The following is a 27,579-nucleotide window of genomic DNA, read 5'->3' as shown; positions in this document are numbered from 1 at the left end:
TTTGTGGAGCTTAATTAAGCTATTTTACAGAGCACTATTCACCTTCACTGGGGTGAACCACTCACTCCACATTCCAGCTATATATTGTAAGGAACACTCCAGAATATAGCAAGGACAATGAGTGCTTTTGAGAGGAGGAAAAGGTTTACCAGGAATGTTGAAACAATTGAGATTGTTTCTCTTGAGATGCCCTTTCTTGCCTCCACAGGAACTACTTGCCAAGTTTAAAAGCTCCTTTGCTGAAAAAAGCTTGTGTGCGAATCCTGAAGAGAAGACTGCAGATCATTGCTCTGTTCTTTGTTCTTTGAGCCCTTTGCTCCTCAAGCTAAAAGAGGAAGAGTGACCCCAAACTCAACCTAGAAAATGGCTGGAAACCTACGGAGAAGACTTGTTTGGAGTGAAACCGAATACCACAAGGAAATAGACAGTTGGTATTCTGTTTGCCCTAATAATACTGTTATTATTGCCACTGACTTTGGTTGTATGTGCAGGAAAGGCAAGACATCCACAGAAGATAGGACTTTGACCATTTCTTTGGTGTTCAACATTTGCATGTAGTACCTAATTTGGGTTCACTCTTCCATTTTGCACTCATAATCTCAAGTTCGTTGGGTCTCCAGAGGGTGATGTCTTCCACATAGACAACAACCTAATATAAAACTTATGAGTGTTTGCCTTTCTCCTAAGCAATATCCACAGTGATTACTTTAATGTCTGAAGTCTGAGTCAAAATATCGGCAAATACTCGGTCTGACTTAATAAAAATAACTGGAACTTTAGCATGATACACAGTCAGAGCCATAGCTAGATTGGGGGTAAACTGGGGTTTGTTGAAATATAGAGGTCATTGACAACACTTGTTAGTTGCAATGGCGTTGACTGGCTTAGCTCTTGATTAGCAAGAATAATGTATTCATGGCTTTTGTTGTAATTCAGTTGTTTTTCTGTTGTGTCCAACTCTCTGTCACCCCATTTGGAGGTTTCTTGGCAAAAGTGCCGGAGTGGTTAACCATTTCCTTCTCCAGTTCATTTTACAGATAAGAAACTGAGGAAAACAAGGTTAAATGACTTCCCTAAGGTCACACAGCTAATAAGTGTCTTGGGCTGGATTTGAACTTGGAAAGAAGAGACTTTTTGGTTCCAAGCCCAGTGTTATATCCATTGTGCCATCTAGCTGCCTATTTTAGGTAGTATAGTGCGTAATAAATGAGGTCCTTTTGGTAGTTTCAGTTATGGAACTTACGAAACATAGACCTGTTAGATCATATTTCTGTATTCTGTTAGGTTGGGGATAGAGTTAGTTAGTTAATAAGCAATTATGAAGTGACTACTATTTGCCAGGTAAGAAAGGCAACACACAATCCCTGCCCTGAAGGAGCTCACAGTCTAATGAGAGAGATAATGTACAAATGAGATTTATATTATCTGAATTTGAAATAATCAACAGAGAGAAGGCAGGAGAATTAAGGCAGGATGGGAAAGACTTTCTATAGAATGTAGGATTTTATCTGAGATTTGAAGGAAGCCTAGGAGCCATAAAGCAGAGATGGTGAGGGGGACAGCATTGCAGATATGGGGGACAACCAGTGAAAATACCCATGGTCAGGAGATGGAGTGTCTTATTTAAGGATCAGCTAGGAGATCTAGGTCACCGAATCATAGAATACATGGCAGGGATATGAGATATAAGACCGCAAGAGGGGAGGGACAAGTTAAGAAGGGATTTGAACACCAAAGATGGATTTTGTATTTGATCCTCCAGTTGATAGAGAGCCATTGAAGTTTATTGAGTGTGGGGGTGACGTGATCAGACCTGTATTTTAGGAAGAACTCTTTGACAGCTAAGAGGAGGAAGGACTGTGAGATTATAGTGTAATAATGTATCAAGCTTAGATAAGATGGGGCGACTAGGTGGATTCAGACTCATCTTCCTGAGTTCAAATCCAGCTTCAGACATTCAGTAGCTTTGTGACCCTGGGCAGGTTGTTTCACCTTATTTGCCTCAGTTTCCTCATCTGTAAAATGAGCTGGAGAAGGAGATGGCAAACCACTTGCCAAGAAAACCCCAAAGGGGTCACAACTGAAATGACTGGCCAACAGACTTAAGAACGTATTGGAAAAAATATCAACAATGCAGCTTAAACTTAAAAGTGTGTTGTGCATACATTTGTTTTTTCTCCTTCAGAGAACAGGTGTGAAACATTTGCCAGCACACCCCTTCCTGCTACTGTGCCTCATGGATCCATCTACATTAGCTGTGGTCCTGCAAGTTTAGATAGGTTTCTCTGACAGGAAGAATTTGAGAGTTTTTTAAAACACCTACAGATTGTCCCAGGATAGCTATCGATGGCCAATATAATATGCTCCATGTTCCTCATTTGCTTGCTGGTTTCAAGCTATTTGTAGTTAAAAAAAATTATTTTAGTTTTAATTTATGGTAAAAAAAAACCCAAGCATTTCCATAACATAGAAAAATAAAAAAGATAATTGCATGTGAAACTGCAAATCTTTTATGTACAACTTGCTATTCCTTTTAAATACATAATAAAGTTATCATGTAAATTACTTTTTTTCTTTCTTTTCTTCCTTCCCTCCCGCTACCATTAGATGCAAATATGTATATATGTAAAATTATTCTATACATACTTCTGTTTATCAATTCTTTCTCTGGATGCAGACAGTATCTTTTTCATATGTCTTTATTTTTAATTTGTGTATTTGTAATAGTCAAAATGACTTAATTACTTAATTTTTTTTTATAAAGCAATCAGGGTTAAGTAACTTGCTCAAGGTTACACAGCCAGGTGTTTCTGGGTGGGTGCTAAGTGTCTGATCCCGGATTCGATCCCCCAGGTCATCCCGACACTGGGGCCGGTGCTCTTACTCGCTGAGCCACTTGGCCGCCCCTTAAAGTAGTTTTTAAAACAAAATTGCTCTTACTGTATACAATGTTCTCTTGGTTCTCACTTTCCTCTTCATCATCCTGTGCAAGTCTTTTCATGTTTTTCTAAGATTGTTGAGCTCATCATTTCTTATAGAATAGTATATTCCATCACAGCCATACACCACAACTTGTACAGCCATTCCTCATTTGATGGGGATCCCTGAAATTTCTAGTTCTTTGCCACCACAAAGAACAGCTGTAAACATCCCATTCACATTCAAAGTTATAATGACTATTTGTGAATTTCCTTCCATCTTATTTTTACCCTATTTTCTTCTTCAGCCCCTCTTTTTACCCTATCCATTTTACCTTATCTTATCCCCCCAACTACCCCTCCAAGAGTCCTCCATGACCTCTCCCCTCATCCTTCCAATAGCATTCCACACACCTTTCCAAAAGTCCTTCCCCCATCCTCTCCACTCTCCGAAATTCCAATCTACAGAACCCTCTAAAAGTCCCTCTCCCACCCTGTCCCCCAGTTTTCTCACCTCTATTATTTCCAGAAGACTTCTACATCCTTGCAGATTACATTTTGTTCTCTGTTCAACCCAGATCAGAGTAAGGTTCCAACATTACCAACCCTCCACCCCAACCTGTTTCCTCTGTATTAGTTCTTCCTTTCACACCAAATTTTTATAATACAGCTGTTCCCTTTTACCTTTTCCTAACCAATTTTGTTTTTTAGAATCACTCTATCATGCACAACTCAGTTCCAACCTTTCTTTGAAGCTACCTTAGTAATGATGACAGTTTTAAGGACACTGATAACATTTATGTGTACACACACACACACACACACACACGCATATACACACACAATAAGTAAACAATTTGATCTTAATGAGGGCATTATAATTAGTCTTTAATGTTTTCCTTGTATTTCTTCTGGATCTTTTATATCAAATTTCCCATTGAGTTCTGATCTTTTTGTTACAAATACCTGAAAGCCTTTCAGTTTGTCAAATGTCCATTTTTTTTTCCCATTCAGGATTATACTCAACTTTGTTGGATAAGTTGTTCTTGGATGCAATCCCAGCTCTTTTGCTCTTTGAAATATGTTCTAAGACCTATGATCTTTTGGAGTAGAAGCTGCTAGGTCTTATGAAGTCCTGACTGTATTTTCACAGTATTTAAATTTATTGTTGGCGTTGCTTGCAATCTTTTCTCTCTAACCTGGGAATTTTGAAATTTGACTATGACAATTCTGGAAGTTTTCCTCCTGGGATCTCTTTCAGGTGGTGAACAGCAGATTTTTTTTTTCTATTTCTACTTTATTCTTTTGTTCTGGAACTTCAGGGCAATTTTCTTTAGTAATTTCTTATAATACCGTGTCCAGATTCTTTTTTGATCATAACTTTCAGGTAGTCCAACGCGTCTTCAATCTATTCTTCAGATTGGTTGTTTTTTTTAATGAGATGTTTCAGATTCTCTTCTATTGTTTCTAATTTTATTATTTCTTGGTGTTTTATAACATCCTTCAATTCCTCTTGCCCAATTCCATTTTTCAAGGAGTTATTTTCTTCCTTAAGATTTTGGATCTCTTTTTCCAAATGGTTAATTTTCTTTTCATAATTTTCTTGGATTGCGATGACTTTTTTCCCCTATTTTTTCTCAATCTCTTATTTGATTTTTGGATTCCTTCTTAAGTTTTCCCAAAAACTCTTTGTGGACTTGTGACCCATTTGATGGTACTCTTTGGGGTAGGAGTGTTTTTTTAACCTCACTTTCTTCCTCTGAATATGAACCCAGATCTTCTTTTATACCAAAATATCTATCTCTGGTTGGATTCTTTTTCCTTTGCTTCCTCATTTTTATTTTTCCTTTATTTTCCATTTAGCATCTTATTATTATAATCAGATTTTAATCCTCAGTTGTGGGCGATGCTCCCATAAGCCTCAAATTCTCCTAACTGTTATTTTCTTCATTCTGTCATGGGGCTCAAGCTCAGAGACTTCTCTCCTCCAGCCATGTATGAGGGGACCATTTTTGGAAGTTTGAAGTCTTCTTGGTGAGTGGAGGAGAGGACATAGAGGCAGAGGTAGGGAATAAAAAGGTGGACAAATCATAGCTCGACTTAGTGAAAAGAACGCTAAACTTGGAATTAGAACACCTCGCTTCAAGTCTGGGTTCTTCCACTAATTAGCTGTGTGATCTTAGACAAGTCAGCTTCTCTAAGACCTTAGTCTCTTCATGCATAAAATGAGGGCAATAATATCTTCCCTATCTACCACACAGAGTTGCTGTGGATGTCAAATGAGAGAATGTACATTCCGTGTTCTGTAAACAGTGAAATGCCACATAAATGTGAGCTGTAAGTTTTCCAATTATGTTTTGGTCCCTTCCTTTACAGTAGTTTCCAGTGACCTAAACAGAGGATCAGAGTTGGAAAGGTTACTACCAACCCCCTCCCATGAAAGGCCACCATCGAAGAATGTGGAACCAAGTGACAGTCAGGGGCACTTGGACAGCCACAATCTCATTTCATCCAAGGAATGGCTTCGAATTCATGGACTCAAAATCAAAAAACTGACCCTGTCCCAGATTCTACCTCAGATTGGATTTCCACATCAGGAAGGTATAGTAACTGCAAATTTCACACGCCTGGCAGACTAACCGTCATGTTGTGTGTCAGCTTTCTGTGCGGGTATATGTGTGTGTGTGTGTAACATTTACCGTATGCATTATGGAACCCTTTAAGGGGATGAAAAACTCTCAATTTCCTGTAGTCCCAGAGTTTTAGGACATGAAGGGCTTTAGCTCTTTTCCTATCACTGCTTAGTGTAGTGTTTGGTTTTATTCTACATGGATTGGTTAATGCACTGACATATTGTTTATGACACTTGCCGCTGTTGTGGAGGTGTGACCAATAACACCAGCACACAGGAGGGCTGCTAACACAGCACATCCCCGGGGGTAGCAGAGAACACAACATCCTCCATCTCTACGTCACAGAAGGTTACAATTCCCTCAATCCAAACAGAGTGTCCAAGTCAAGTCCTTCTCCCCACACTGCCATTGCAGGTTCCTACCTGGCACTCTCAGGTGCACAATGCACATATGAGCCATGTAAGTCCAAGTCTTAACACTGCTCCAGCCCCTGCTTCCAAGTCTTGAGGGGCAGCTGGGCAGCAAAACCAACAGGGTGGGTGCTGGGCAGGGGCACGACACTTTCCCCCCTCCCACCATAGACATTTCCATCCCCTGGGTCCCAACCCATCCCAGGTGGATGAGGCAGGAAAGCACGTTCACTGCTCTGGTCCTGCTGCAAAATTTTCATCTTGACCTGGGGCCAAGTCCTGAGTCCTGGGGCTCCTTCTGCAGGTCTGTGGGCCAGCCACTCCTGACTCCTGCCTGAGTCTGCAAACAGGCAACTCCTGGCTCATAATCCATGTCTCACCTCACAGGGGAATCAGAGCATTAAGTAAAAAAAAGAGGAAAAAAAGAAAAAAATAGATCCATCTCTGTCCTTGTCTTCCCTCAACTCTTGGAATATGATGTCAAAAATTAGAGGGCAGGAGATGATTCCACGACTCCTGAGTGAGAACAGGGTCTGGAGAAGCAGTAAGAAAGAGCTCTGGGCTGGGAGTTAGGCCTAGATTCTAACATGGCCTCTGCCACCAACTAGCCAGATCAACTCTATGGGTTACAACTTCTCTGAGACTCTGTTCATTTAACCATAAAATGAGTTGGATTTTAAAATAAAATTAATTGAGACTTAAAGTTTCCTTCAAGCCCTATGAGTCTGTTTTCCTCTTTTAAGAGCTAGGAATTCTTTGTATGTTTAAGACCTTTGTATCATTTCTACCTTTTTTTTCCACTTGATATTCTCAATAGTTCTCAATCTGAAAAAACAAACAAACAAAAAAAACCAAACCAAACCTGGGTTAGAGACAGGTTTGTTTTCTTGAAATGTGTGAGTATTTATTTTTAAAGTTAAAGAGTCTACATAGACATATGAAGACCCTATTAGAATTAAAACTTAATAGTAATTTTTAGATAACTCTTTTAAAGACATTCTTAGAATGCTGAAAGAATAAATATTTGACACTTTTGGTGGTATATTTCACAGATGAGGGAAGTGAGTTTCAGAATGGTTAAGTGACTTGCCCAGGGTCACACTGTTAGTAAGATGGAATTTGAACCAAATCTTCCTTCCTCCAAGTCTAGCACACCACGGGGTTGTTCCCTAAGGTATAATATATATTTGAGATTACTTTTTTCAGTCCTGAAAACCAGATCAAAATCTAACTTTTCCAAGCTAAATATAATTTCTGATTATCCATTGAACTTATGCTTTAATCAGTCTAAGAAGAAAGCACTGGGGGAAAGAGATAAGTATTTCTATAGAATTTGCTATGTGCCAAGCACTTTTTATAAGTATTATCTCATTTGACTTTCACAACAACCTTGAGAGGGTCACTGTTATTATCCTACTTACATAGTTGAGAAAATTGAGTCACACATCATTTAAATGACTTAAATGGGGCATACGGGCATTCAGAAGTACCAGTACCTCTGATGGGAGGACTTGCTGGACCTTGTTCAAGGCTGCTTGTCCACCTCTGGTGTTCATCTGATTCAGCTCGCACCACCACCAATTCTCACCTGTGGTTCCAAGAAGTTGTGGCATGCCCAGCATCCACACCTCGGTAAACTGGTCTCCCAGATGGGATAAACCAGGTTAATGTTAATCACATCTAGCCCAAGTATGCGAAAACTTTTCCTAGAGTAATGGGCGAATGAGAACAATTTGTTCCAATGGCTGAGAAGGTGGCTGAAGCAGGCACCATGGAGTGCCTAGGGGCCATCAGACATCAAAGATGCCTAGGTCATCCACTGTGTCCCAGGCCATCGTCAGTCATCCTGACCTTTGTCCTGCCTTCGGACCATGACTGGAGGAGGGAGGGGGCTGACGACTTTCTGCACCTCTTTCTCACTGAAATCCAGTTGATGCCCAAGTCAAGATATTGCCCACATGATGTCATTGGTCCTCTTTGAAAATGAGGGCCAAACAACAAGTAACTTGCCTGAGGTGAACTCAGATCTTCCCCACTCCAGGCCCAGCCCTCTGTCCACTGTGTTTGCTGCCCGAAAAGCCTGATCCTTTGTTAAACACAAGAGTTAGATTAGATTGTCCCTAACTTGAGAATTCTATGCTTTTAAACCAAGAAATTAGCTATAATCACCATTCACATGCCCAGAAAAATTACAGGTGTCAAAAATGGTCATGTTTGTATGTACCCTTGAAATGCATTATTTTTAGGACAGAGTATAAGGCATCATTGCTTGACATCACTGGGGTTGTTGTCTAAACTGTGACAGAGGAGAAAAAATAAGAAGAAATAATAATAATAATTCACCCCAACTTGTGTTTTTCTTAAAAATGCAGATTATGTGTCTTCAATAGGGAGAACAGTGGCTTCCCGATATGCAAATGGTCTATTTCGTCAATTCTGTAAAGCAGAAGATGGCACAGTGTACAGGGTAAATGAGCTTATTATTGTATTGTATTGTATTGTATCGTCTCTCATTAAGCGGTGATACGGTCTGGGGAACAAGCACAAAAGTCAAGCAGAGGCTTTTCCAAAGATTTCCTTTGAACAGTTTAATACATTTATGTTTGATACAGTGATTCATAATATGTCATTTCTCACATAAAGATTTAGTTCTTTAGTTGTTTCTGACTCTCCATGACCTCATTTGTTGGCAAAGATACTGAAGTAATTTGCCATTTCCTTCTCCAGCTCATTTTACAGATGAGGAAACTGAGGCAAACTGAGTTAAGTGACTTGCCCAGGGTCACACAGCAGGATTCAGACTTGGTGCTCTGCTGACTCTAAGTCCTGTGCTTTTTGTACAACACCACGCTTCTTCTAATTTTAATGGGTAACTTCACCTCTATTTCCCCAGCAAGGGAGACTCTAAGTATCTTGAGTAGGAAGTACATTTTGGGGTATTTTTTGTTCAGTCTTGTCTGACTCTTTGTGATCCCGTTTGGTGTTTTCTTGGCACAAATACTGAAGTTGTTTAGCATTTCCCTCTCTGACTCATTTTATAGAAGAGGAAACTAAGGCAAGCAGTGATGAGTGACTTGCCCAGGGTCACACAGCTAGTAAGTATCTAAGTTCGGATTTAAACTTAGGTCTTCCTGGCTCTGGGCCCAGTACTGCATCTACTGCACTACATAAAGATGCAATTGCCCTCGCTCAAATATTCGAGAATCAACATTGGCTTATAAAACAGAAACATAGGAGTCAACTGAAAGCCAGGACCAGCAAGTCCTGTTGGTGAAAAGTAAGGCTTCCAGGCAAGGAAGGGACAATGGTTATCATAAACCTATTATAAGCCAGGTTATGTTGTATCATTTACCTAGAATGGTTTAGGACAACTGAGGGGGCTCTTAGATTTAAATCTCTTATAATTTAGCTAAAAGAAAGTACTGGATTTCTTTTTTTCTACATTGAGTGGATGGCACAGAATTCCCTCTCCTCCCCCAACCCCTATTTTAGAATCATAGAATCTAAAACCAGAAGCCTAATTCTATCATATTTTAGATGAAGAAACTGAAGCTTAATTAACTTGCCCAAGGTCACTCAGGTAACAAATATCAGAGTCAGAATTTGAACCCAGATCCTTTGACTCTTGTGGTACAGTAGAGAGAGTGTTCTAGGCAAGGAATCAGAGGACCTGGGTTTGAAATTCTGGCTCTGCTACTTACTATCTATGTGACTTTTAAGGTTATTTGGTCCTTAGGGCCTCAGTTTCCTTATTTGTAAAATGAAGGGATTGGATTAGATGAACTTTGAGGGTCCTTCCAAATCCAAGTCTGTGATAGCATTTTCTATGGCCACATTGCTTCTTTTTGTTTCTATCAAAAACAAAATAATTATTGGAGCATAAAAATATCTATTTAAAAACAGATACTTGACACCTGGCATAATTCAATTTCCTATGATGGCTGCACAATTGTATCTGATCTAAGCTCTGTTTGTAATAGTGGTCTTTATGTTCACATATATGGACATCTGCCAACATTTTGTTATGCCACAAAGAGCCCTGGATTTGCAGATGGAAGACCTAAGTTTGAATTCTGGCAATTACACTGTGACCATGGACAGGTGGTTTCCCCAAACAACTGGACCTTGCTGGGCCTCAGTTTCCCCAATTATAAAATGAAGGGGATGGACTAAACATCTCTAAATGCTAGGATTCTTAAATTTTATTCAATAGCCATTTGTTAAACCTAGGGCAAGGCAATATGCTAGGCTAGGAAAGGAAAAAAACAAAATATCCTTTGCTCTCAAGAATGTTATATTTGATGAGAGGATAAAACGTGGACACAAATTAATAAATGCAAAGTCATGGCAGGGGTGCAGGGTAGAGACAGCACTAATAACTGGGAGATTGGGAGGATCAGGAAAGTCCTCCCAAATAAAGGGTGGTACTAAACTGAATCTTGAGAGTGGCCAGGGGTTTCAAGAGGTGAAGGAAAGGAGGGAGAAGGTGCTAGGTATGGGGAACGGCATAGGCAAAGGAATGGAGGTGGGAAATAGAATGTTATATACCAGGAATGGCAAGTAGGTCAATTTTGCTAGAATATAGGAGTAAATGAGACATAAAAATGTGAGATCAATCCAGAAGACTGTGAAGGGTTTTGACTGAGAATCAAAGGGTCATTTCTCCTTTTCAGGGGAAAGGAAAAGAAATAATCTCTTACTGTTTGCAGTTGCAGTCCTTGGAAATTCCAAATATACAGGTTTACATATTTCCTAGAGGCAATAAGGAGCTCCTGATCCTAATTAGTTATAGCTACTGTGAAGAATTCATGATGTCATAGCCGTAAAAAAAAAAAAATAAAAGAATCAAGAAACTTTGTAATGGTGAAATTTTGGCTGGAAACATGGAAGATTGGAGAGAAAGACTGAGGGGCTTCTGGCCGTGAGTGCTGAATAGCTATGGCTAATAAACTGGGAAGAAATAGTTGTGAATTTCAGAACATTCCCCAGCAACATTTGGTTGTACAATATATTGGGGAGCATTTCGTATGAGATCCCACAATCTGCTTTACTAGGGTCTCCTCTTAAATTTCTTGAGAGTGGCCAAGTGTTCTGACCTAAAGATAACCCTAGATCCAGGTACATCAACAAACCTTATAAAAACATTTTTAGAAGGTACACAAACGATTTTAATATAGCAAACTAGCTTTCTCCTTGTGTTATGGCCTTGGAGGACTTTTTCAAGAAATTTTCAGTTGAAAAATTGGCAAGGAATGGATGATTATCAGCCTTGGCTGACATCTCTTTTCACAAATTATTCTGACCTAATAGACTAGGCAGGCAGACTTGACCAGATTTAATTCTCATCTGTAGACACTAATACTTTGTTGACTTTAAAATATTCACTAAGAAAAATGAAAACATTTTGTGATTACGTGAGATTTTTAGAGCAGTAATTGTCCAGATCGTAGCACTCACAATTGTGCATCATTTGGCAGACATTTAATTCTTCTGTGCATCAGTTCCCTAATCTGTAAGAAGGGCATGGTAATAGGGGAGATTTACCTCTATCATGGATATTTATAATTCCTGAAGTGATACATAAACGTGAATTCTTCTTTATTGCTTGACTTAGGCGAAGCTTTTCTACAGATAGGACAGTGGGATGCTAACCCTGAGATTCCAGAATTTATCTTGATGGTGGCATCTCTTTGTGTTTTTATTGGTGTCAAGCTGACAGCAAAAACTGAGCTGATCTATCCATTTGTGAAGCACTTAAGGGATGCCGTGGAATGCCTCAAACAGAGGATGAATTGGTTGACCAGTGGAAGCCGGCAAATTTTTGGTGTAATCTTGGACAAATGTATCACCATAGTGCTAGATTTTGGTTCTCTGGATGATGAGGAATTTAGCCTTTGCCAAGATGCTCTCATAATGGTCATGGAGGAACAGGTGACTCACGTGACCAGATTTAACCTCATACGGTAAGTTGATTGATTTTGCTAACGAATGATCTGAAGAGAGGTAGAATTTACACATGCGTTTTAATGAACATGCCTAATGACTTAATAATAATAACAGCAGCAGCAATAAATGCTTGCCACATTAAACTGAATTGGGGCTATGGGTCGACTAAAAGGCAATGGAGGTAGGGGTGGCCAGGTGGCTCAGCGAGTAAGAGCACCGGCTCCAGTGTTGGGACGACCTGGAGATCGAATCCCGGGCTCAGACACTCAGCACCACACCCAGAAACACCTGGCCTTGTAACCTTGAGCAAGTTACTTAACCCCGATTGCTTAAAAATATATAAAAAAAAAAAAGGCAACGGAGGGATTCATGGTGAGTGGGCAGTCTGCAACAGAGAGCCAATGGAAAACTATACTTGAGAATGAATATGAAGGATTTGTAAGGTAGAAATATGAAAAAAGGGTGTGGGTGGGTCATGTGAAAAGAATAAAAGATAACACGTGCAGAACTGTCATATTCCATTGGTATCCACACCACACCAAGAGATGCAGAGGAAAGTCCTCGACACATTGAGTGAACCTCCTGCGGAAGACTGATGATTAGTTTGGATGGGTTGCAATCAGTACCACTGGAAGAGAATTACCCACAATGATGAGCTCTACGGAGGGACTTAATCACAGGATCCCAGAACCTCAGAGTCTGAAAGGACCTTATTGCCTTTCCTTTTCTCACCCATCTCTACTTTTCTCTCTTCGCTGACTCCTTTCCAGCCACATACATGCATATTTAAATTTCATCCATCCTAAAAAAAATAAAAAGCAATAACCCTTTTCCCTGAACTCTTCCAACATACCCAGCAACTTACTCATCTCTTTTCTCTTGTTAATTGAAAAATTTCTTGAAAAATTAGTGTGAGTTAATATGCCTTTAGTAGAGCTGTGGGTCAATCCAACCATTCTGGAAAACAATTTGGAACTATAGCTAGTCACTTAACTGTGTATAGCCTTTGACCCAGTATTATATCTACTAGGCATATTACCCAAAGAAGTCAAAGACAAAGGGAAATCAACTATGTGTATAAAAATATGTATAGAAATACCTTGTGATCCACATAACTAGTTAATGATTGCTATTTCACCCTCCAATGTGATTTCTTTCCCCCAGAGCTGCTCAGATCATGACCAAGTGGCAGTGTGAATCTGTCTTTACCAGTGAGGATTTCATAAACTCTGCTGTTAAGTGGATTAAGAAACTGGTGTGCAAGTGTCCTGTGGCTCATAATAGTGCCATCAATGCTCTAACTGAAGCTAAGAGAGATGACTCAGTGAGTATGTATGCTGACCCTCAAACAAATAAGAAACAAGTGAAGTTTTTCTCTAGAGCCTCACCTTTCATGTGGCACCTTCATGTGCTGCAGACGGTCTAGGATCCCTGCCTTCAATAATAAGACTAATCCCCTGGCCTTTCACCTTCCTTGATATCTTTATCAACATTTCCCACATTTTCATCCTATTCATTCCTTTAGGACCCTACCTTCCAAGATGATATCTAACTCATGAGATATGCTAATTCATGTTTCATATCTTAATCCATATTATAGTTATTAGAGATGTAAAGCTGAAGGAGCTTTAGAGGCAATGGAGTCCATAACTCATTTTGCAGATGAGGAAATTGAGGTATAAGAAGGTAAGTGACTGCCCCAAGGTCACTCAGCTAGTGTCTGGGGGTAGTTTTTGAAACCAGGTTTTTCTAACTCCAAGTCCAGTGCCTTATTCTCTACCCCATACTGCCTCTCCAATAAATAGAGGTGTGTGTTAAAAACCCCCTCTGTATCTACCCCTCTCCCAAGCTTGTACTCACAGGTTGAGTCCCCTGTGGGACCATCTAATGTAATTTGTATAAATCTTGGTCAAAATCACTTTGATCTTTTTGAGCCTTAGTTTCCCCATCTGTAAAATGAACATAGTTCTTTTGCTGCATATCTTAAAAGGTTGTTGTAAGGAAAGTGCTTTGGTGAACCTTAAAGCTGCACATTAATGTGTTGTTGTTAATAATATACATATTTAAAAGTAATAAATTATGCTTTTGTCCCATGTCTTCTAAATCAAAGGTAAATCTGGACTATCATATTATTTCATGGGTCATTGGATAAATGTGTGTATGCTCATCTGCAGGCACCCACATTTTCTTTCTAAGATTCTCAAATTGTTTTTGTGATCCCCAACATCTGTGGTGGTCCTTTCCTTTTTACTTAAGCTATTTGGTTTTTTTGAGCATCTGTTTACTATTATAAATTTCTGGCCTAGGAGATAGAGATAAGCTATGGTAATTTGGTGAGAATGCATGTATAAGAGGAGAGAAAGCCCCAGTGATGAAAAATTTAAGGGCAATATGTGATTAAATTTGCCTTGGAAATTATCTGAGAGTTTACATGGTGCTAGCAAATGTGGATCATTCACAGAGAATGTTCCTGTCTACCTTGAATATAGCCTTGAATCTCAAGAAAGACCAAGAATTGTTAGGAAGGAATAAGGGAATTCTCCAAGACTTTATGCTTTTTTTCCATCCAAGAGATCACATTTCTTCAACCCTCTCCCTCCTTATCCCAGACTTGAGCAAGTTTCAAAATGACTAATGTAGCTAAAATGTCACTTGAATAGATAAAATTTTTATTATCTGGATTTTTAAAAACAAAAATGTTTATATCTTTTACTTCTATGTCATCTATTATTAAATGTATTCCTTCCTCATTTCCCTCCTGGAGAGTCTTATAATAAAGAATTAAAAAGTGAGGAAAATGTTCTGCAAACCTAGGCAATATAGAAAAAGTCAGACATTGCATCGGTGTTCCATACACATAAGCCTCCATTTCTTCAGAAAAGCAGGTTGTGAGGAGGATAATGTCTTCACATATTTCTTACTTGAGGTCAGGCTTGATCATTACAGTTTCTCAGAATTCAGTTTCACGTTTCTCTGAGTTCATCATATTCATCATTTCTTACAGTGAACTAATATTCTATTATATTCATTATATTGAAATTTGTTTAGCCATTTCCCAAAAGGTGGACAACTTCTTTGCTACCATAAATATTTAGGTATATAAGAGGCTTTTCTGATTCTTACGGATTTCCTTGGAGTATATGCCTGGCAGTGGAATCTCTGGGTCAAAGAGTATGGACATTTTAGTAATTCTCTTTGCATAATTTGCATAATAAAAGACAGCTAGCTGGTAGAGTAGAGAGAGCCCTGGACTGGAGTCAGGAAGACCGGAGTTTAAATCTGGCCTTGGCTGTTAACTTGCTGTATGACCCTTGGCCAGTCACTTAACATCTTTCTTCCTTAGTTTCTGCATTTCTAACCTACCTGCCAGGGTATTTATGAGGATAAAATGACACAATATTTGTAAATTATCTTGCAAACCTTAAGTGGCTGTATAAATACTAGTCATTATTATTAGTAATTTCAAATTTCTTCCCAGAGTGATTAAACCAATTTATGGTTTCTCCATTCTTGTGACCATCTTTCCATAATCTCTCATTGTTTATTCTTATTTATTGTCATTTTCACCAATTTGCCAAGCATGAAGTAGAACGTTGGGAACCGTTCTGATAGCATTTCTCTTTTTATTAGTGATTTGGAACATTCTTTCATGTAAGTATTAGTAGTTTGCAATTGGTCTTTTGGAAACGTTTTCATATCCTGTGAGCATTTGTTTATTGGGGAATGACTTTTTGTCTTCTCTAGTTCTATTAGTTGTCTCATTTTAGATATTGGAATATTTTTGGTCTTTTGTTTTAATTAACAGAAATCGAGGCCTTTCACAGTGGGGGTAATCTATATATGTAGGTAATGTAAAAGCAAAACTCATTCATAACCTTTAAAATATATAAAAATGGAGGAATATAGAAGTGGAGAAAAAGGATCTTTCAAAAGAAAACTCATTGAAAATATTTGGGGAGTGGGATTGAGTCAAGATGCAAAGGCAGGGACTTGCCTGAGATTTCCCCTAAACTCCTTTAAATACCTATAAAAATGACTCTAAACAAATTCTAGAACAGCAGAATCCACAAAAAGACAGAGTGAAATAAATGTCCAGCCCAAGACAATCTGGAAAGTCTGTAAGAAAGATCTATTGCACTGGGCTTGGAGAAAAGCACAGTCCAGTCCAGGCCACACCAGCAGAGACCAGCCCTCAACACACCTGGAATAGGCTTGGGGATACTGAATCACTGGCAGCTGGGGTGGTTTACAGACTTCTCACCCTACAAACACCAAAGACCACTTGGAAGGTCAGTAGGGAAGGTCTGTCAGACCTGAGTGAGAGAGAAGCACAGAGTCTAACCTTGGCCCTAGCCCCAGCAAACCAGAAGCAGGCCTTGGGAGTGACTGGATGAGCAGTGGTGGTAGCTGCTGGACGGTCCTTGGATCTGGGTTGTGGTCCTGGTGCGAGGAGGAGACTGGCATAGCAGAACTTGTGGGAGCAGTGGAGAGGGAACCCTCCTCACTGTTGCAGTGCAGAAAAGAGTGTTTGTGGTCACTTACAGACTACAGCACAGGCCTGGAGAGGAGTAAATATCTCTTCTTAGATCACACCACCTTGGAAGAAGTGAAAACTTACAGGTCCTTAGAAGTGTCTCTGAAAACAGCTGCACAAAACTTGGGTTAGTAAACCCTCCACAGGGAAAGCAGAGCCCTACCTTAATAAAGAGTTTAAAAGTTGAGTAATAGGCTGGGAAAATGAGCAAACAATAGGAAAACCCCCCTCAGACTATAGAAATTACTTTGGTGACAAGGCATATCAAAACATACACTCAGAAGAAGACAACAAAGTCAAAGCTCCTACATCCAAAGTCTCCAAGAAAAATATAAATTGGTCTCAGGTCATGGAAGAGCTCAAAATGGATTTTGAAAATCAAGAGAAATAGAGGAAAAATTAGGAAGAGAAATGAGAGTGATGCAAGAAAATCACCAAGAACAAGTCAATGATTTGGTAAAATGTAGAGGCGAGTGCTGAGACAGTCCAGGCATGAGAAGATTCTGGGCTAGGTTTTCCTTAAACCCTGCTGCCCATGAGGGCTACCTTGTTTCTCAAGATGTTGGCTCACCACCCTCCCGTAATGCGCAAGAGTGCAGTATGTGAAAACCGAGAAGTGACCCCCACACCGCATGTGCACTAGGGGACAAAGTAAAAGGAAGTTATACTAGTGCTTAGTATATAAGCCTTGACCCTCAGACAAATAAATGGACTGCCCTGACAGATCCTGCCTGACTCTCCACACTCTCATGCAGTGCCTTGTTGGTGCAGGCATCAAGTGGCGCCCAAACAGGGACCTGAAAGACAGTATGAGGAAAGCAGCCTCCTGGGCTCCAGAGAACTCAACAAAAAGGTAAGGAGGAGAGAGCGGGGTTTTCTTTTAAGTATTCTAGACTTAGAAGAACAAATCAGCAGGCTAACGTGAGTATGTGTTAGGGACAAAATAGGGAAATAGGAGAATCGAGTTTTTATAGGCAAAAGCAAGAAGAACAGCGCTCTGGTTTACTTTTGTTTAGTTACTCTGGCTTGTTTTTGGTTTTGAGCATGCTGCCGAGAGCAAGAATGGGTCAGAAACAATCAGGAAGTAAAGACCTCAAGTCTTATTTAAAACTTTTAAAGAAAATAGTTAGAGAAAGAGGACTTTTGATAACCAGTAGTCAGTTTCAAGAATTCTTAGAATATGTTATAGGTGTGTTGCCCATGGTTTCCTCAAGAAAGGACCACTGATTTAGAGAAACAGGAGATAGTAGGCAGACAGATGAGTGAGTATTACAGAGAAGTTGGGCCCAGTGCATTCCCTGTCTCTGCATTTTCAATATAGAATGTATTAAAGATATGCCTTTGATCCCCAGACAAGGTATCTCTAGCCACCAAAATATTAAAGGGGGACACGTCTGCAGGGACAGATAAGGAGGAAGAAATGGCACACTACATAGAGAAGCAATTGAAGATCATAGAAGAGGAAGACTTAGGAAATAAAGGGTTTCCTGAGCCAGTTCCTCCTCGTGCTCCAGCCCCAACCATGTATAGCTCACAAAGTTGAATCTTACCCATGAGAGATCAGACAGCGATGGAGGAACCAATAGGTTTAGTTCAGGCAGTTATTAAAAAGGCCAAAGAAAGAGGGGAGGAGGTCCCAATAGACATGAAGTTAGCTTTACCAGTAATTGAGAGTCTGGATCCTAATAACCCGGGGTAAATGCTAAGAGAACATCAATCACTTGATTTGGAATTGTTAAAAGAACTTAGGACCGGGGCATCCAATTATGGGGCCAATAGTTCTTATGTCCAGACACTCTTGGACTCAATCTCTAACACGGCACTATATCCCCTGGATTGGTACTCCTTCGCAAAAACAGCCTTAGGTGGAGGTGACTACTTAGTATGGAAGTCAGAATTTTTTGAAGCATGCCAGGACCAAGCTAGGAGAAACAAGACTAGGACTCCTGTAAGTTTTGAACAACTTACTGGCACAGGAAGATTTACCTCACTCAGGGACCAATTAGGTTATGAGCTAATAGCTTATGAGCAAATCATGAAAGCCGCCAGAACAACATGGCTTAGGGTTCCAGGGAAGACAGACTGAGGGACCTCATCCACTAAAGTGATGCAAGGACCTCAAGAAGCTTTCCCAGACTTCTTAAGTAGACTAATCATGGTAATACAGAGGAGTGTCTCAGACTCGTAGGCTGCAAATATATGGAAAATTGACTACAGAAAATGCAAATGTAGATTGTAAGCAAGCTCTTTCAGGAGGAAAATCAAATATGAATACTACAGACATGATTCAAAGATGCCAAAATATAAGGACAATAACTTATCAGACACAAGTAATGGCTGCAGCTATGGATCAAAAGGGGTCCCACCACTGTTAGCAATAGTAGAAAGGAAAAACTAACCCTCCAAAAACAAAAAGGGGAAGAAAGAAGGATAAAGAGACAATTTGATATGGTGTTTTATACAATAAATTTTTTTAACACCATATTTTCAGGGATTTATACCTGCTGAAAAACATTTTAAACAGAAAGAAAAAGATAACCAGGTAGAAAAGGAAGTTCCAGTTATGTGGAAAGATCCAAAGACAGGAAGATGGTTTGGGTCAGATAAATTGCTAACCTGGGGATTAGGTTATGCCTCTTTTTTTCCAGATGGAGTGGAGAGACCAATCTGGATTCCGGAAAGAAACATTCAACCCTGTGAATACCTTAATCCTAGAAATGTCTAGGCTGACCATCAGAAGAAATAAGAAAAGAAAGGACAGGTGATGCAGGAAATGCAGGCCATAGACAAGAAGAACATGGGATAGAAAGACACCGTTGTTCCTGCTTGCCTCACTGTCTATCCACAAAACCCAGGGAAAGAGACTCAAACACATTGAACTTATATAGCATACCTGCCAAAGGTGAGGGTGGGAACATGGGCAGATAAGATCATTGGGGTGACAACAAATACTTCTCAGTTACTGGGGGGCATAGAAAGACCATATGTGAAAGATGAAGGAAGAGAGACAAATCTTACTCAGGCCATTATGGCAGGGAAGGCAGAGGAGTCAAGAAAAAAGATTTGTGGGACTCTTTATTGCAGGTGTCTTGGCTGCCATTGCAATAATTTCTTCTTTAGCTGTATCTGCTGTTGCATTAACAGAATCAGTACAAACTGCCCATTTCATGAATCAGCTCATGAAAAAATGTTTCTAGGGCACTTCAAGAACAAGTCAAGATAGATAAAGAGCTCAAGGCTGAGTTGACTTTAGTAGAGCAATCTATGTTATGGTTAGGAGATCATGTTCAACAATTGGAAGTTCGTTTGCAATTGAAATGTGATTATAGATATATTTATGTTTGTGTAACTCCATATATTTGGGACAATGTAACCTCCAATATCACTTGGGATCAGATAAGAAATAGTATTAATAGCCACAACCTCACGTGGGATATAAATCAGTTGTTGATTATAACTGATCAAATTTCAAAAAGTCATATTTCAGGCACTGATCCTGACGGAATAGCCAATCAGATGTTCCACTGGCTAAACAAAATCAATCCGATTAATAATCTTACTGCTAGGCTTCTCTGCTTTGTTCCCCTGACAAGCCTGCTGGTAGGACTGTGCCTTGTATCTCTGCTTATTCACCTTCTCGGCAAGTCTCTCCACTATGGGAACTGAGATTCATGCTCTAAAGTTGCTTGCAAAGAAAGGGGGAGATGTAAAGGGCGAGTACAGAGACAGTCCAGGCATGGGAAGAGTCTGCGCCAGATTTTCCCTGCTCCCCGTGAGGGCCACATTGTTTCTCAAGATATTGGCTCACTGTCCTCCTGTGACTCGCAAGCGTATAGGATGTGATAACTGAGAAGTGACCGCACACCTCATGTGCACAAGGGGACAAAGTAAAAGGAAGTTATGCTGGCGCATAGTATATAAGCCTTGACCCTCAGACAAATAAATGGACGGCTCTGACAGATCCTGCCTGGCTCGTGTCTCTTCATTCCATGCTCTTCTGATCATGCAATGTCTCATTGGTGCCGACCTCAGTAAAAGAGACATCAAAAAATACTGAAGGAAATAACACCTTAAAAATAGATTAGACCAAATAGCAAAAGAGGTTCAAAAAACCAATGAGGAGAAGAATGCCTTAAAAAGCAGCATTGATGAAATGGAAAAGGAGATCCAAAAGCTTGCTGAAGAAAATAATTCCTTAAAAATTAGAGCAAATGGAAGCAAATGACTATGAGAAATCAAGAAATTATAAAACCAAAAGAATAAAAAAAGAAGACAATGTAAAATATCTTGTTGGAAAAACAACTGACCTGGAAAATAGATCCAGGAAAGATAATTTAGAAATTATTGGACTACCTGAAGGCCATGACCTAAAAAAGAGCCTAGACATCATCTTTCAAGAAATTTTCAAGGAAAACTGACCTGATATTCTAGAACCAGAGGGTAAAATAGAAATTGAAAGAATCTACCAATCACATCCTGAAAGAAATCCCAAAATGAAAACTCTCAGGAATATGATAGCCAAGTTCCAGAGTTCCCAGGTCAAGGAGAAAATATTGCAAGCAGCCAGAAAGAAACAATTCAAGTATTGTGCAACCACCAAGAAGATAGCACAAGATTTAGTGGCTTCTATATTAAGGGATCAGAGAGCTTGGCATATGATATTCGAGAGGTCAAAGGAGCTAGGATTAAAACCAAGAATCATCTACCCAGAAAAACTGAGTGTAATCCATTAGGGGAAAGTGATATTCAAGGAGGTAGCAGAATTTAATGCATTCTTGAGAAAAGACTAGAGTTATATAGAAAATTTGCCTTTCAAATACAAGACTCAAGGGCAGCATGAAAAGGTAAACAGGAAAGAGAAATCATAAGGGACTTACTAAAGTTAAACTGTTTACATTCTTATATGGAAAGATGATATTTGTAACTCATGAGACCTTTCTCATTATTAGGGTAGTTAGGGATTACATATAGACAGAGGGCACAGAGTGAGTTGAATAAGAAGGGATGATATCTAAAAAATAAAATTTAGTGATGAGAGAGGAAGGTACTGGGTGAAGAGAAAAGGAGAGGTAGAATGGGGTAAATTATCTCAGTAAAAGATGCAAGAAAAAGCTTTTACAGAGAAGGGGAAGAGGGGGGAGGTGAGAGGGAGTGAGTGAACCTTATCCTCATTGGAATTGGCTTAAGGAGGGAATAATATTCACACTTAACTGGGCATGGAAATCTATTTTAACCTACAGGAAAGTAGGGGGGAAGGAGATAAAAGAAAGGGGTGTGATAGAAGAGATGACACATCAAGGGAAGGAGTAATCAGAAGCAAAATACTTTTGAGGAGGGACAGGGTGAAAGAGAAAATAGAATAAACAGGGGTAGGGGGAATATGATGGAGTGAAATACAGTTAGCAATAGTAACTGTGAAAAAAATTTTGAAACAAGTTTTTCTGATAAAGGCCTCATTTTTCTAACATATAGAGAACTGTGTCAAATTTATAAAAATAAGAATCATTCCCCAACTGACAAGTAATCAAAAGATATTATCAATTTTCAGATGAAGTCATCAAAACCATCTATAGCCATATGAAAAAATTAACTCAGTTGATTAGAGAAATTCAGACTAACTCATTTGATTGGAGAAATTCAAGTTAAAACAATTCGGAGGGACTACCTCATACTCATTAGCTTAGATAATAGGAAAGAAAAGCTAAATGATAAATATTGGAGGTGATGTGGGAAAAATGAGATATTCAAGTACTGTTGTTGGAATTTTGAATTGATCAAACCATTCTATAGGGCAATTTGGGGCCATAAAACCATACATACCCTTTGAAATAGCAATACCGCTACTAGGTCTGTATCCCAAAAGAGATAAAAAAACAAAAAGTAAAAGCACCCACACATACAAAAATACTTATAGCAGCTCTTTTCTGGGGGTAAAGAATTAGAAATTGAGGGGATGCCCATCAATTGGGGAATAGTTGAATAAGTTGTGGTATGTAATCTTGATGAATTACTATTGTACTATAAGAAATGATGAACAGGATGCTCTCAGAAAAACCTAGAAAGCCTTACATGGGTTGATGCAAAATGAAATGTACGGGGTACAAAGTAACAGCAATATTGTAAGGTGATCAGCTGCGAATGACTTAGCTATTTGCAGCAATGCAACGATCCATGACAACTCAGAAGCACTTAGGATAAAAAATGCTATCTCTCCCCAGAGAAAGAATTGGTGATGTCTGAATAGAGATTGAAACAACTTTTTAAAACTTTCTTTATTTTTATTGAGTTTTTTTGGTCTCTGTTTTCTTACACAACATGATTGAAGGACATGTTTTGCATGACTACACATATGTAATCTATATGGAATTGCTCACCTTCTCAAGGTGGGGGGGGAGGTAATGGGGGGAGAAGAAGGGAGAGAATTTGGAATTTTAAGATGTTAAAAACAAATAGTAAAGACTGTTTTTACACATAACTGGGGGAAAATGAAACACTAAATTAGCACCAAAAATTGGATGCAAAGACTCTTTTTTGCCAAATGAATGTTTCTCTTCTTATTCTAGTTAATTTTATTTATTAAGAAGGTTTTACACTGAACATAATTGAAATAATCCATTTTATCTTTTATAATTGCCTGCACCCTTTGTTTTGTTATCCCTAGCCGTGGCTATGAAGAGAATGTGATTGTCTTTTTGTTCTTTGCTTTTTGGAGGGCAATTGGGGTTAAGTAACCTTCCCAAAGTCACACAGCTAGTAAGTGTGTCAAGGGTCTGAGGCTGGATTTGAACTCAGGTCCTTCTGACTCCAGGGCTAGTGCTCTATTCACTGTGCCACCCAGCTGCCCCATGATTGGCTTTTCTTATCATTTTTAATGGCATGATAATCAATATTCAGGTCACATAATCATTTTGAATTTATTGTGGTATATGGTTTAAAATACTGGTCTAAACCTAATTTCTGCTAGATTGTTCTCCGTTTTTTCCTAGTAATTTTAATCAAAAACAGAATCCTAGGTAATTTATATTATCAAGCATTAGGCTATTGAGTTTAATTATTTCTGATACTTCCTTGTCTAGTTTATTTCATTGGTATATTTTTCTCTTTTTTATCCAGTACCAAATAGTTTTTCTGATTACTATTTTGTAAGTTGGGGTTTGAAAGTACTATTCTCTCTTAATTACTACCCTTTTGATTATTTCTCTTTATTGTTTAGACACATTGTTTCTTCAAATTATTATTATTATTATTATTATTGTTATTTAAAGCAATTGGGGTTAAGTAACTTGCTCAAGGTCACACGGCCAGGTGTTTCTGGGTGGGTGCTAAGTGTCTGAGCCCGGGATTTGATCTCCAGGTCATCCCAACACTGGAGCCGGTGCTCTTACTTGCTGTGCTACCTGGCTGCTCTCTTCAAATTATTTTTATTACTTTTATTGTATAGCACTGTAAAATATTTCTTTGATAGATTTTTGTATAGACTAAATCTGTAAAATAATTTTGGTAGAATTGTCATTTTTATTATATTGAACATGCCCAGACATGTGTACTGAATTTCCCACCAATTATTTAAATTCTTCTTTACTTCTTTAATGAGTATCTTGTGATTGCACCTCAACAGGTATCGAGTGTGCTTTTGCAGATTGATACCCAGATATTTTATGCATTCTGTAGTTATATTAATAATCTAGATTTTTTAATATATAAATCTGATTATTCCTATTGATAATTTCTTTAAGGATAAAATCCTCCAATTTGCAGGAACCAAACTAGTTAAAAAGAGTCAATACCATCTTGGGTCCCGAGAACTGATGGACAATTTTAACTTGAAACTCTGTCCTCCACTGGAATGGAGGGGTGACTGTGTTCGGGTTTTCACGATAGTCACCAGCCTCTGTGAGACAGATGGCGTGGTCAAGTCTCCAACAATGAATACCGAATTAAGGGCAATAACTGCAGGTGTTTCTGTAAGAATAGACTAGTTGCTACTGTCGGTGCTCTTTATCTCATTGCAACTAATAATGATTCTTGACCCTTGGAGAACACTCTCATCAAATTATATCACAATAGTTCATGGATGAGTTAAGAGAATAATCCATGGAATAGTATAAAGTGTCCTGATATAGGGTTGTCCAGAAATGTGAGACAATAATGGCATGCATACATGTACACACATACACGTGTGTGTGCATATATGTGCATGTACATAGTTATCTATGCAGCTATCTTAGAAGAGTTGTGATTCAAATTCGAATCCCATCATGCTGTGTATTGAGTACTAAACTTGTAGTCAAGAAGACCTGGGTTTAAGTCTGCCTTTGATACCTGACAATGGGATCATGGCCAAGGCACTCAGCCTTTCTAAATTTTAGGCAGCTCTCTCAAACTTTTTTTTAAACTAAACTATGGATAGGTAAATTAAGAGTTGACTTGGGAACCTTCCACCATAAAATTACAAATTTTTGACATACATTAGGTGTTAAGTGATGAGAATAGGGTTAAAAAATGACTTAATCATTGGCCTCAAGGAGCTGGCAGACATTTTATTGTTTGGGCATTGGGTGGGGCAGGGACATGTACATAGGTAAATAAGATAAAGTATAGGGAGTAGAGTAAGTGCAGAGAAGAGGTTCAGTTAAAGTACTCCAGGAAAATTTGAGGAGGGGAAGTTTCTTTTGGGGCATCAGGAAAGACTACATGGTGAAGGTGGCACCCATACCGGGTCAAAAAGGAAAATAAGGAAATGTATTCTAGGCATGAGGAACACCTCATGGGTTTGCATGGAGGAAGGCAATAGCAGGCCAAATTCATGGGAGAGCTAGCAATAGTTTGGTTGAAATGTGGAGTGTGTGAAGAGACGGATACAAAATAAATACAAGGCAATCCAATGAGTGAGGGCATTAGCAGCTGGGGGATCATAGAAAGCTTCTTGTAAAAGATGCTGCTTGAGTTTAGTCTTAAAGGAAATAGTGGATTCTCTAAAGCAAAGGTTAGGAGAGAGCGCATTCCAGGCATGAGGGATGACCAGAATAAAGGCATATGAAATGGGCCATAAATGACTGTGTTCGAGGAATATCAAGGTCAGTTTGGAACACTGCATATGGGAAGGGGAAGTAATATAAAGTGTGGTTGACAAGGTGTAATGGTAATGGGATTTGAAGATCTCCCATGCTCCTTGAACTTGCTGACATAGTAGGAATGGATGAGGCAGGAAGGAGCCGGAGCCAAGTACGACCCAGGCTGGAGCCAGCGCAGTGACTGGAAGCAGTGACAGTGGCACCAGCTTCTCTTTTTTGAGCTAGCCAGAACTTCTGCTAAGGACTCCTGCTAAGGACTGCTGGGGACAGGAACTGCTGGGAGCCAGCTGCATGGAGGCTGAGCAGTTACTGTGAATGAGGAGAGGAGGACCTTTGCCTGAGGTAGCCTGCTTTGTTTTGAAGGCTGGAGGATGTGGGTGTTTACTGCATTAACTACACGTGCCAACTCTGTGGCTACTGTGATGGCTTTGACTTTCTGGTTTTGGGACTCAGTTTTCTGGTATTTGAATAAATGTGCTAGCTATGTCTCCCATGTAGAGAGCCTAGTATATTTTGTGATTAATAATCATATCAACATATTTATAGTTACCGTAGGCATTTGTGAATACTGCATTGCTGATACATGAGGCAAATTTGGGTCAGAATGAAGAGGGCTTTAAATGTCAAAGAGGAGAGTTTATATTTGATCCTAGAGGCAATGGGTAGATGCTGAATTTTTTTGAGTAAGGGAGCAGCATAGTTAGACCTATGGTCAAGGACAATCACATTGGCAGCTGTGTGGAAGATGATTTGGAACGGGGAGAAATTTGAGGTAGAGAAATTAGTTAAAAAGATGTAAGAATCTGGGTCAAAGATACTTATGGCCTGAACTTAGGCAGTGAGTGTGAGTGGAGAAAATGGAACAGATATGAGAGATATGATGGTCAAATAGCAAGACTTGCAAACTGACTGGATTTGTGGGGTGAAGAAGAATAAGGAGTTTAGGCTAGTACCAAAATTATGAACCTGGGAAACTGGAAGGATGGCGGGGTTCTTTACAAAAATAGAGAATTTTGGAAGAGGGTTAAGATTTTTTTTAATTTAATTTTTTAATTTTTATTTTTAAAAGTATTTTTAAAATTAGATATAAAGACAATTTTTAATGTTCATGTAAAATGTTTTGAGTTTTAAAGTTTTCTCTTTCCCTCCCTCTTCCTCCCTCTCTAAAACAGTAAGCAATTTGATATAGGTTATATGTGTGAAACATGTAAAACATATTTCCATATTAGTCATGTTGTAAAAGAAGAAACTGACCAAAAGGGAAAAAAACACAAAAAATAAAGTGAAAGTAGTGTACTTAAATCTACATTCAGACTCCATAAGTTCTTTTTTGGATGTGGATAGCATTTTCCATCATAAGTCCTTTGTAGTTGTCTTGGATCATGGTATTGTTGAGAAGAGCTAAGTCTGTCATAGCTGATCATGACACAATGTTGTTGTTATTGTCTACAATGTCCTCCTGGTTCTGTTCACTTCACTCTGCATACATTCCTGTAAGTCTTTCTAGGTTTTTCTTAAATCTGCTGGCTCATCTGCTAGCTTATAGCCTAATAGCATTCCATCACATTCATATACCACAACTTGTTCAGCTCAATTTATGGGTATCCAAGAAGGGTGAGTTTTGAGGGATAGATAATGAAAACTGTTTTGGAAATGTTGAATTTGATACATCTATGGGATGTCCATTTTACAATGTCCTATAGTCAATTGGTGGTGTAGAGCTAGAAGCCAGGAAGAAGACTGGGCCTGGTTATATATCTCTAGGAATCATCTGCATAAATATAATAATTAAATCCAGTGTTACTGATGACATCGCCAAAGGAAAGGATATATAGGAATAAGGGAAGAGGGTCCAGACCTCTGGGGGTACAACTTCATTTAGGAGGCATGATCTGGATGGTGAGTGAATAATGAAACCAAGGAGCGATCGGCTAGGAAAAGACAAAAGCCAGAGAAGAGAGACTATCTAAGGGGAATTAGGGTGATCGGCAGGGACAGACCCTACAGAGGCTAAGAAGGACATGACAATCAGAACGGGCCATTGAAAGATCCTCAGGAATTTTG

General features: G+C 39.1%; 1 protein-coding gene across 1 annotated transcript in view; it reads left to right on the top strand.

Annotated features, from left to right (window-relative positions):
• Nucleotides 1–363: 363 nt before the first annotated feature.
• VWA3B (von Willebrand factor A domain containing 3B) overlaps nt 364–27,579 on the top strand; it is a 210,539-nt gene continuing 183,323 nt past the window's right edge. Inside the window, exons 1-5 of the mRNA XM_069073058.1 lie at nt 364–427; nt 5,295–5,519; nt 8,334–8,428; nt 11,674–11,924; nt 13,072–13,231. Coding sequence (XP_068929159.1) covers nt 364–427; nt 5,295–5,519; nt 8,334–8,428; nt 11,674–11,924; nt 13,072–13,231 — 795 coding nt within the window. The remainder of the gene's footprint in view (nt 428–5,294; nt 5,520–8,333; nt 8,429–11,673; nt 11,925–13,071; nt 13,232–27,579) is intronic.

This window comes from Petaurus breviceps, unplaced genomic scaffold (genome assembly GCF_028583685.1).
Source record: "Petaurus breviceps papuanus isolate PSGF00001 unplaced genomic scaffold, PetGlider_PUasm1.0 90849, whole genome shotgun sequence".
NCBI classification, from domain to species: domain Eukaryota; kingdom Metazoa; phylum Chordata; class Mammalia; order Diprotodontia; family Petauridae; genus Petaurus; species Petaurus breviceps.
The sequence above is the reverse complement of the archived record's forward strand: the minus strand, read 5'-3'. Positions and strand labels throughout refer to the sequence as shown.